Below are 12,235 nucleotides of genomic sequence, written 5' to 3'. Positions count from 1 at the left end.
CAATAGAAAGTATCCCACAAAAACAGTTGCAGAGGTCTGGGAGTCCAACGCTGAAGATTGAACAACTTGCGGCTTACACAACTGCGCTAAATGTAGCAGAGCAGAATTTCCAAACGAGACATCAAATGGACAAACAGAGAGGAAGTTGAATGTTTCGGAGGATCGATAGTTCCTGCCTCCACCTTCATCTGCATACATGACAACATTCGGCCCATCTAGAGGCTGCAGCGGTGTCAATATTTGCACTCCTGTTACGCTGTCGACCACCCACACATCGAACAACACAGAGCATCTTCCTTTCCCAGCCGGTGCTGTTTATACAAGTATGGAAATCTAACAGTGAGGATAATATAGGCAGGTGTGTAGGGTGATAAAAGGCTTGAAAAGATGCCATCTATATAGGTCAGAGCTTGGGACTATGAAATAAAAGTGCAGAAAATGAAAGCTAGAAAAAAGAGAGACAAGATGGATCATAAATCGAAAAAGAACATGCATTATAGCGCAGTAACATGTCAAAACTATTTGTAAGATTGCAAACAGCAGGTACACATAAGGATTTATCCAATAATACAAAGTCCCATAACTTAGCACACGTGGAATATCACATATAAGGACAACAACTACTGGTTTGCACTGGGGCTGAATGATAACTTGCATTCAAATCGATATCTTGATGTCAGTAGACCACAATTTTCACTGACACTGAACCCCAATTTGCTCCTGACTGCTGAGTGCATGTGAACGTTTCTCTGATGAGCAGATGGCACCTTGTATGGTAGCCTCGGCTACCAGTATATGAATGAGTGTGTGTGAATGGGGAAATGGTGCTTGTGTTGTGAAGCACTACAGTATATAAACGCTGTTCATCTGTTTACCATTTACAGTTCAGTGCCTAAATAAAGAGACGTTATTCATATCAATTCATGCATCATTACATATAGGCCTGTCCTACATGAAAGAGCAGTTCGTTGACTGTATACAATGTTGTGCTGGTCATACTATAAAATGATTTATTACTTGAGTATAGTGCAACTTAATTTGCAATCATGATTTGTCTAAAAAAAAAAAAAAAAGGGGGGGGGGGGGGGGGGGGTGGCAATTATTTTCACATTTTGTTCGGCCCTTGTTTGCACTGTTGTCTGAGTATTGTCAATCGTCTCTTCTCCATTGCATCAGCTGTGAAAAGTCAATCTGGCCCTGAGACAGTGTACTTCATTACTTCATGCAAGCTGCTTTAAGGAGATACCACTGACCCCAGATTACCTTCATATGAACACAACAGTATTGCCAATTAAAAAAAGAAATTTAGTCACTTCGGCTATTAAAAACCCTACTAAACAGACTATCTTCCTTTACAATTTAGCCCCAGAGCAACATTACAGGGCCTTATGTCTCCCACAGGGTGCTTAATGGCCAGGTCAATTTAGTTCTCTCTGCTCAAATGAATTATAACAACTACTTTATGGATTCAAGCAGAAGCCTGAGGGAGGGGAGGAAGAGTGTGAGTGACAGAGAGTGAGAGAACTCATTATTGTCACCGCCTCTGCAATCGGAAGAATGTGACAGGCGAGCTGACTGACTGAGACCGAGCTTGTGGAGGTGACACACGGCGCTTTTGAGTGCGAGGACCGAACTCCCCCACTGGGTGAATGCTGCTACTTCACAGGAATCACATCCCTCATATGTCACACCTAGCTCTTTGAGTTTATAAAAGATAGGTTTTTTCAATTCGTAATATTACAGCAACGTGTTATTTTCCAGGTTTGTAATTTTCTAAGAGGTTTTCTGAAAAAGACTACAACATTTGAAAGAGTCATAAGTAGAAACAGTTTTACATTGGTACACTTTCAATTAATGGCTACGCTAGTGTAACCTAGACCACATGGAAGTTCAGATGTCAACACATCCGAAACGCACTGAGGACTGATTGTGATCTGATTGGCCAGACTATCGTTCCCTCAGATAGTAAGGGACGCACTGTAACCACATTGAGCACAAGTGTAAATATTTGCATTTTCAATCCACACATGTAACCGTGTGCAACTCTTCCAAACCACCAAGGCAGCAGCCACTGGTCAGTTAGCGAGCTGGACTGCTAACACAAAAGCAGCTAGAAAGCTAATGGATACAGGTCTGACACCTGGTCATAATCCGTAAAGGTTGCCATCACAACCCTCTCCCAGCAGTCTCTCCAGATTGTCTTTCTGGACAGTGGTTGCACTGACTGCAGCTGAAATGGAAGCAGCTGCATAATAAAACACAGTCGAGTTGTTGAAGACAGCTTCTTCCCCTGCTTAAAAAAAGCAAGCAAAATGTCAAACAGTAGCGTAGCTTCATGGATGGCTACCATCTTCTTTTATCTCTGAGCCGACAACAGCCATGGCTGGAGGCCTTGTATTCTAAGGTTGTCCGTCCATCTGTATGTACATCTGTATATATGTAAAGTTGACGTACGTCCCATTCTTGTGAACACAACATCTCAAGAACGCCTTGAGGGAATTACTTCAAGTTTAGCACAAGTGTCCACTTGGACACATGAACTGATTAGATTTTCATGACCAAAGTCAAAGGGCCAGGTCACTGTGATCTCCCATCTGTCTCATTTTTGTGAACGCATTATCTCTAGAAGGCCTTAAGGACATTTCCTCGAAATTGGCACAAATGTCCACTTGGACACAAGGATGAACTAATTAGACGTTGGTGGTCAAAGATCAGTGTGACCTCATATACCATTTTGGCCATTACAAGAATTCATACGCTAGTTACGAAAAAAAAAAAAAAAAGTCACACAAATGTCTGATAAGATAAAATAAAGAAGTGATGACATTTTATATCCAAAAGGTCAAAGGTCAACTTCACTGTGACATCATAATGTTCTGAATGTTACTCAATGTCATATCTCAGAAACAGAAGGGGAATTGGTGAATTGGTGACACTAATCTTTGGTGCCCACCTTGAAACTATGGATACTGTACAGATCTTCTGTGCTGCCTGGTTGAAGGTGTGTTTGAAGCACCCATGTTTTAGAATATGTAGCTTCTTTGCAGCAGCATCCATATTTGAAACACTGTCAACTGTCATGGCTACATATGACTATGGGCAGACATGGATGTTAACTGTAACTGCAACTTGACTGGTTCTCATAGGCACAACACTGCCAGGCAGTATTTATAGTTTTTGTTTTGTTTTGTTTGGACCCGCGCAAATGAGGAGTGATGTTCAGCTGTTTGTGCTGAACAGAGCGATTGGATGTCAATGTGGACAGTGGAGGCACAACAAATACCAGGTGTATATGTAATCAGGTTAAATTATATCTACATACAATCTGGATACAAGACACATTTTAAGCCAAGGTATAAGGGGGTCTTAGTCTTTCAGTCAGTGCACAGCACAACAGCTGAACATGCAATAGCATAAAATCTGTCTGCAAGCACACTGAACTTCAACACAGCACTTTCCAAAAATAAATAAACAACGATAAAGGAATATTATCTTGGGTTTAAATGTCTTTTTCATGGAAATTTGTATTTTCTCTGTAATTTGTACCAAATAACAGTTCGTCCTGGGAGGAAACATATTAAAGTACTACTATAATAATATTTAGAAATGACAAGATGTTTAAAATAAACCATTACTATTTTTACAAGGCAGAGAACGGCAAGATACAAATGTGACACCTACAGTGTGGCATTTCAATCAAGATGCATGAGTTTCTATTTTTGTCATTCATTGTCACTTGGAAAAACAACATTGTTGCTTATGATTACACATCCTCTGGCAATGTTGTAGCCAGAGGCAAGTGTGCCACAGCTGGAAACTCATTAAATATACACAATGTATTCAGTGTGGGTAGAGCTGGGTTGCCAATTAAACAAGTTACTGTGTCCTTGGAGCAGGAAAATATTACTCAGTGTGGCGTTGTTTAACTGTAACTGCTGTTATGTAATTTATTTTATAGCATCAGAAAACATAGTTCAGTGACTGAGCTGTGATGTGTATCCAAGATGTCTTAGTCAAACAACTATCAGTAGTTACTTTCTAAACACCTTCACTGCAGGGGGAGATAACTGAATTGAGCTGTCGGCTGTTGTGAAACCCTTCCTTCACCAACTTTGGAGTTTCCTAGTTGTGCACTGCTCAGAAATGAATCAGAAATGACTTTTGTTCTTGCTGTAACATTCCATATCACTCACACTACATAAAAAAACCCAGTCAAGTTTCATCTCTCTGAATATATATGTTAACAAGGTGCAGCGATGAGCACACTGTGTACCCGTCTCTGTCATTAACAAATCTTTACATTAACACTCATTAATATGAGGTGTAAGGAACATGATCCTCCACAGTGGCGAAAATCTCAAGAACTCTCAAACATCACACACACATCACACTGATGTAGGGCTGCACCTGCACCTAGGCCCGACGACTATTACAGCAATAAAACAAATATACACTTATCGTATGTTAAAGCAAATAAGATGCTACATGAGGGGTGTTTGCCTCACAAGAGAACACCACAGTGTGAGGCAAGTGAGGTCCCAAAATCATCATAAAGTACTACTCTATCACTTTCTGAGGAATACTGCTTCTACCTGATACTCTAAGGACATTCAAACAAAACCTGACAAAGCTAAATTAAACTTAGCATATGGCTGGACTGTGTATGTTTATTGTGCTAAACTGTGGCAAGAAATGTCTAACAGATATTAAGTGGTGTCTGTAAGGTGAGTCCCTGGATATTACCCCTGGATCTTTAACTGTACTGAAGTAGCAAACCTGCATCACATGACCTAGTTAAGCTTTGTTTGAGGTGATGACATGATCACAGATACTAAATATCTTCACAACAATTTGATTCTGCTGCCAACATATTGTTTACATAGCATATAAGCACATAAAATGAATTTAAAAAATAAGGGTACTTAAAGTAATCCCCTCTTACACACTTTTACAAGTCACTTTTATGAGACAGTAGGGGTCTCCCCGACTAAGATTTTACGGTCAATTCTGATTCATCAAGTCTTTCCTATCATCCACTGACTGCTGAATCATGTTTTTTGCCCTTTTCAATTAAACAATTCATCTTTTTAAACTCCAGCTGCCAAAATAAAATTATATGAAAACATTGACCGGTAGGGAAAAGGAGCTTGAAAGTGCAATAGTCAATGGGGAAACACTAACACTGACTGCAACCAACAGAGTAATCTATTTCCTCTGTCGTCAGTCAGTGACAGACTTTCCTGTTATCGAGCTGTCCCCTGCTTTCAAATCAAATCATACCTACTTAAGTTTATTTTTATATGGCATGTTTAAAAGCAAACACAGCTGAGCAAAGTGCTGTACAAATTCAAGTGAAATAGTAGTTAAAATTTTGATAAGACCCACAAACACGTCTCAAATATTTTTTAGCTGCAGATTAGGCAAAACATGCAAGAGCTGGATGTCTGATGCCTTTCTGACACAACCTTTAGTGAATGACGTACCTGTTGAGGTGGAGGGGGCTGCATGTAGCCTTGTGGGGGTGGCGGGGCCTGCATGACAGGCTGGGATGGAGGAGGTGGCGGAGGTGGAGGATGGGGGTGTCCAGTGGCAGGCTGGTAGCCAGACGGAGGCGGCATAGGCTGACCCGTGGTAGCCATGATGTAGCTGGTCTGGGGAGGGGGGTGCTGGGAGAGCACTGTGGGAGGGGCTTGATACATGGGTGGAGGCTCAGGGTTCTCACTGGAGCCCTGCCGACTCAGCGTCATTTGGCTGAATTGGGGCGCCAGCTCTTCTCCCTGGGAGGAATAGGAATGACGTCACTGGTGGGTTTTGATTGGCACTACACTAAATACAAGTACAAAATCATTAGTATGAATATAGATTACACAGTTTTTAATACAACACATAAAATAAAATTAAGAACTGCAGACTACACTAAACGAAACAGTACAAATCAAACACATGCAGGCATTGTTAGCTATAAGGCGCATTACAGCAAGTCACTGTGTGCACCACCTACAGATATATAAAGCTGTAAGTCATGATCTAAAGCTTCATATATGTAGCCTTATATATCTGTAGATAAAGTTACAGGTCATGAACTCATGTGGACTGCAGACCTGTCTGCTGCTGGTATCTCTATGTCAGTGCCTCCTGTGAATTCTTAAGTTGTAATGTAAGGTCTAACTGAGGTCTGAGAGTGATTGAGGGTGATCACAAAAGCCATAAAGCTATATTAGCAGCAGTGAGAGCACAAAAGGAACACTGTGATGTTTTGAAAAACACCTGTCAGATGAGAGGATCAATACCAATTTCATCTCTTTGCATCCAGCACAATAGGAAGCGCGAGAACATAAGCTTAGAGCTATACTACCCTGTATTGTTAGTTATGGTTTGTAAACACCCTCAACACTAAAAATGAAAGTACAGTCAACTCTAGATACATTCTTGTTTGACATTTGACCTGGCTATATTTGCGTATTTTTCAGTGTTGTGTCTTTTGAATGCCTGCTGCTTACAGTCTGGGACCTGGTCACTGACTTTTTATAAGGCCCCAACCTCACCTGAGTGCTTTGGGGGTTACACATTCACAAACATCCCGCACACAGAAAATAAGAAAATTACAGACAGAAGGCAGAGTTGCTGCAGAAACATACACCACCACACATTTCTGGTGGGTCATAAGTGATGATTGAAAGAGTTCAAATCTGTATGTGTCTATACATTGTTTTTTTTAGCAATATCCTGCAAAGTACATCTTTAAGCTGAGGACACAGTTCTGCGGTTGTTGGGTCTAAACATCTGACTTTGGATTTGACAGAAGACAAGGGTATTGCCCAAAATACTTGAGTTCTTACCCAGTCACTTCTCATGCTCGCTGATTAGAAAGAGAGCACTGCAAATTAATTAACTGGATGGATGTATTTGAAAAATGAATGCTACAAAATTTAAACAAATGAGTTAACGGTAACATTTTGTCAAGTAAGATCACACAAAAATCAATTGGAATTTTTCTGTAACAATCCTTTCACCCACTTGCATTTTTTTCTGGGTTTAGTTATGAATTTAAATGTACAGAACTGTATTATGTCTTCACACAAACGTAAACTACTGACAACTAGGGCTGCCACTAACGATTATTTTCATTGTCGACTAATCTGTCGATTATTTCTTCGATTAGTCGACTAATCATTTCATCGAAAAATGTGTTAAAATGTTGAAAAATGTCGGTCTGTCTCGCCCAAACCCCATCTAATGTCTTGTTTCATACTCACGCCAAAGGGTTTTAGTTCACTGTCACGGGAGAGTGTGTAAAGCTGCCAATATCTGAACGTAAGAAGCTGCAGTAAGAGTATTTTGGGATACTTTTATAGTACTTTTCTATGAAAAATGACTCAAACCGATTAGTTGACTACTAAAATAGTCACCGATTATTTTAATAGTCGATTAGTCATCAATTAGTCGACTAATCGTGGCAGCCCTACTGACAACAGTAACTTCCCAAAAAAGGTACTTCAATATAAAGTACTTGACGGACCAAAAATATTTTTCACAGCAAAAAACAGGAGACACAAAATTTGCATACCATTGCAAATACCAAAACAAAAGTACCACATGGCACAACTGCCATTTTTTTTGTCACAGCAACTCACACGTGCTTGACGTTCATGCAGACACACACATGGAATAGTAAACAAGATTATCTTGCCCTGAGCTGAAGTACTACCTGAATCGTCCAGAGCAGCAAAGACATTATTCTTCCATGACTGTGGTTAAACATCTAACTAATGTGAATGAGAACAGGAGAGTGCAAGAGTTTCTAGCAGAATGCAGCAGTAGCTAAACGCACAGTGTGAGGGTGTGAGTAATGCAGTCTGTAACTAAATTAATATATAGAGATGAAGCTATGAGAGGTGTCAGTACCATTGTGTACTGCTGGGGAGGAGAAACTGGCAGGAGAACCTGGGGGCAGGAAGGGCTGGAGTAGGAGACAGGCTGAGAGGGCTGCAGAGATGCCACCGGCTATACACACCACCAGAAAGACGGAGGAAATAAAGAAGGCAGAGCACAGAGAGAGAGAGAGAGAGAGAGAGAGAGAGAGAGAGAGTGGAGCAAGCCAACGAGAGGGAGGGAGTCAGAAGCAGGCGGAAAGAAGGAAATAAAGAGAAATGAAGACATAGGAAAGATGTGGGTTAGAACACAGAGGAAAAGTTGTTAATGAACAGATGGATGAAACGGAAATCACATTTAGTTTCTAAATATTATACAAAAAGCAATAAAATTGTGTTTACAAAGTGAAATGCAATTATTACTACTCAGAGAGAAAGGAGAGGACATTGCTGTCATTAAATATGCTGTAATTAACTGTCTATAACTTTTATACAAGGCGTTTTCAGAGGCAACAGCCCTGGGGATTCTGAGAGGGAGCTGCCCAACGAGGAGCTCCTCGAGAACTACACACCTTTAAGGACTTCACTGTGGGTCCATTTGTCCATGTTTTCTTTCTTACAAGCTGTTGTTTGCGTTTGATGTTGTCAACTGTTTGCATGGATAACTTTTTTTTGTTTTTAAACTGCTCCTGACAGTGCTGCATTGGCTCACGTTTGACCAATCAACATCTGATTAACATCTGGACAAATCACAGCACCACTCATGGTTGTTCTTGTGCTGAGAGACCAGGGAGAGTATCTACTCTGAAACAAGAACTACGATCGTTCCTAGTTCTTGTGGTGCGGACACATTAGGCTCATTTGAGATGATCCAGGCCTGTGCAGAATTGATTGTCTGCGATTGCCACACAATGCATGACCGTTAGATTTGTGTCCGACTTGATTCTTACTTGCTCCGACATCATTTGGGTGCCCTAAGCGCAACTGACCCTGACGCATAATTCATTTTATTATTTTGAGCAATCTTGTAGGCCTAGGTGATATCATACCAATTTACTACTTGTGACTATTGTTGTTGTGCTTCAGCTTAAATTTAAAGAATTCATCATTATGATTATGATTGTTTTGGTGTCCCCTTCGTCACTTGATGCCCTCATGATGTACAGGTACGTAGCGATGACGCTGCATGTGGGCGAAAATAATCCACAAGATCGAGGTGGCCACTGTTTTTAGAACCAGGCTCTGCAGTTGCTCTTCACTGACTGCAAGACCCAGGGCATGATAGGAAACGCCTGGCTGTCGCTTGATCGAAAAACTGATTGGCTTTCAGTTTCGACCACAAAAACGGCATTTGCAGAAAGTCAAAATATTTTGTGCAATTGTAATATTTAATGTAGACTGTAGACTAGTCTCATGTTGCTCAATAAGGGATTCATCTCTTAAACATATCTTGTGTGGTTTATAGTAATAGTAATAATAATGATACGTGGTCTGCAAACTACAGGTAGCCTACAGACAGATCTCACAGGATGTAAATATTTCTGTGACTTCCTGTTTGTTCTTTGAAGGCTCCTAGAAACTGTCCGACTTGACTACAGATTCTTGTCACCGCTCCTTGCTGCTGCCGCCTGATCTTGTCTTCTTTCTAGGCGAGGCACAGTTCATCTTGAACGAACCTCATAAAAAGTGGGGTTCTTAGAACAATGTTTTTATCCCTAAAGAACGTTCCTCCAGTCTGAAACTGCCAATTGTTGCTTAAAGTACCTCCTCCTTACATATGGCCAGATTCAGCCTCAGGCACATCATTCATTTAATTACCAGCCCATTTAGAGGAGGAAGGTGGACATATGATCACTAAAGTTGTTCAATCGACCACCTTATTCAATTAGATCCTCTGTAACTTGAAAGTATGTCTTCATTTTTGCTGATATAATTGACATAAATGCAGTTAGTGGAGGTACATACCTGAGCAATCATGTGGTTTCCCATGGGGTGTTGCTGCGGAGTGGGCAGCAGGGCAGTCTGTGGAGGAACCTGGGGCTGTGGCTGTGGCTGTTGTGATGGGCAGGGGAGTAGGCTACGGCTAGGTTGGGAGGCTGCAGGTGGGGGACACACATCAGGACTGACTAGAGGCAGGCCTAGTGATGCAGAAGACGACATGAAAACCACAAAAAGAACTTACTTTTAAAATAATTTGGTCATACAAAGAGAAAATACCACAGGGTTCTTGTATTATCTTCCTCTTTACATCATTATGTGAGTTTCCTAGACCACCAGAGGGCAAACTCAAGTTAACATTCCAACGAGAGGTGAAGCCTCTCTCTAGTTTAAATATTTTGGGCCAGGGGTTAATTATAATTACAAATGATTCCAGTTTGTTTTAAGCAGCAGGGAGTGTTAAATATTCAGTTTTGCCTGAATATAAGATGGGATTTTTTTTCTGGGTATTACATCTGAAAAAGGGGAGGCTGCATTATATTCAAGGACAAGACATTTACATACTCAAAACACCAGATTTTCTTTTTCAATAGAGAGTATTCTGATCTGTGGTCGAATAGTCAAAGCAAAGAAAAGAAAAGAAATTACGTCCTCTCTCTTTTCCCAAACACTTTTCCTTAACCTTAATTGAAAACGAGGTCAAGGAAAAATGTGAAGAAGAATTCATAGGGGGTTAGGGAAAGACAATCTCGACATGATGTGAAGAGAATCTGCCTGCAATTACATTAGGCAACATAATTATGTGATGATGGATGTAGTTGTTGTGGATCTGCTGTAGCAAAACTACAATGTTACGAAGATGGCCCACAAAAAGCACATCTTAGATACTTCGTATGCCGTACTGCTGTGTTGTTTACAAAGAATGAAATAAAATCAATAAAATAAACTAATTTCGTTATTTTAGTTATGTCCATTAATTGTTCAGATCATCTATGTTTTCTCATTGTGTAAAAGAGCAACGTAACATCCAGTTGTAAACTCTGCCACGGAGGATAGCTAAAAGTTATTTCAATTCTGAATGGCAATGTTGTCTACCTTTACAGGCTTTCTCTGCCAGCCTCACTTAATTTTATCATCCTGCTTTCGTGCCCTAAAATGATATCCAGTTTGCTGTCTACCATCTCCCTGATTTGATGTGAAATGAGCATTAGTATCACCGTATGCATTTATGCATGATGGAAAATACAGTTTGTTTTCGTGAAGGGCCGAATGGTGCACCACTTTAAATGCTGAATGGGCTAACATCATCTCCTTTTGTTAAGTGTGTATTCTATGCTAAAGAGGATAAGAAAAGAAGCACTGAAGCACCTTTCCTGAACATTCAGAGAGTGCTACCAGCTCATGGCTGCCACATAAGCCATTTCCACCGAGCAGTACGGTACAGTTCAGTTCAGTGCGCATTTTTTCCGTTTCCACTGTGAAAAGTTGTGGATGGTACCAATGGAAACTGTCCCCAGTTTTGGTCCCCCCTCTGTTGGGGTTACGAGCACACAGATCTGGTACTAAAAGGTGGAGCTGTGAACACTGCAGTCCGTTGATTGGTCAATAGAGGACGGTCACTCTGCTCAGGGCTGAGTTGTGGCTGGTTTTTGTAACCACTGTTCACACCGTGGCAAGTATAACATTAGTAAACTATGCCAATAAATATAAAGGATGTTTTGCTGCCTCTCGCAGCAGCTGTAGTCTGAGAAAAAAGGACTAAATTCACTGGGCCGACTGCCGGCAACTTATAAGGTGGAACGTTAACTTGTAATGTTACGCGATGCATTAGTTGACAAGGTGAATCAATCAGTACACCTTAAATTTCAATGCGACAACTCTGACGATTACTTTACTTTTTATTGTCTCTCTTGGTTGACACAGACTTAAGTAATGAGTGGATCTTCAAACGTTTAAAATATAGATTAATTTCGACTAGATTATGTAAACTGCATATATTCTAATCCTCACTTGGATAAAAAACAACAACAACAAAAAAAAGCATCACGGAGTGTCATTCCTGTAGGCTTCGGCCGGCTGCGCTTGCCTGAGAAGGACTAAATGCACAAGCCTGCTATTTTTAAATATCCCATCAATAGAGACTCTCACTGCAGCCTGTTCTATTTTGTTCTGAAAATGTTGGCGTGCAACCACATTCTGCGGACAATGAATGAGGCGCAGACATTCAATCTATGAGCAAATACAGCGAGTACCGAACAGAGCAGTGAGTGACAACAACCTTGCCCACATTTAAGTGTACTGTTTGCGGTGGAATTGCTTAACAGACCTAGGGTCTAGGCACCATGTCTACTAAGGGTTACTTTTGGTTCCAAAGGTACCATACCGAAAGTGTTTGGTGGAAACAGGGCTTTAGACACTTCCGAATC

The 12,235-nt window shown here is 40.8% G+C and overlaps 1 protein-coding gene across 17 annotated transcripts in view; it reads right to left on the bottom strand.

Annotated features, from left to right (window-relative positions):
• The window catches only part of LOC126385724 (R3H domain-containing protein 2), an 82,157-nt gene that overhangs the window by 12,174 nt on the left and 57,748 nt on the right, over window positions 1-12,235 (bottom strand). For 11 of the 17 annotated variants that reach the window (XM_050037611.1, XM_050037610.1, XM_050037612.1 and 8 more), the window contains 3 exons: window positions 9,837-10,009; window positions 7,906-8,004; window positions 5,484-5,777 (listed from right to left, as the gene is read on the bottom strand). In XM_050037611.1, the coding sequence (XP_049893568.1) occupies window positions 5,484-5,777; window positions 7,906-8,004; window positions 9,837-10,009 (566 nt within the window). The remainder of the gene's footprint in view (window positions 1-5,483; window positions 5,778-7,905; window positions 8,005-9,836; window positions 10,010-12,235) is intronic. The other 6 variants (XM_050037622.1, XM_050037626.1, XM_050037623.1 and 3 more) reach the window with 2 other exon arrangements.

Source organism: Epinephelus moara, chromosome 24 (assembly GCF_006386435.1).
Source record: "Epinephelus moara isolate mb chromosome 24, YSFRI_EMoa_1.0, whole genome shotgun sequence".
Lineage (NCBI taxonomy): Eukaryota > Metazoa > Chordata > Actinopteri > Perciformes > Serranidae > Epinephelus > Epinephelus moara.
Note: the sequence above shows the minus strand (reverse complement) of the source record. Positions and strands in the feature narration are given on the sequence as shown.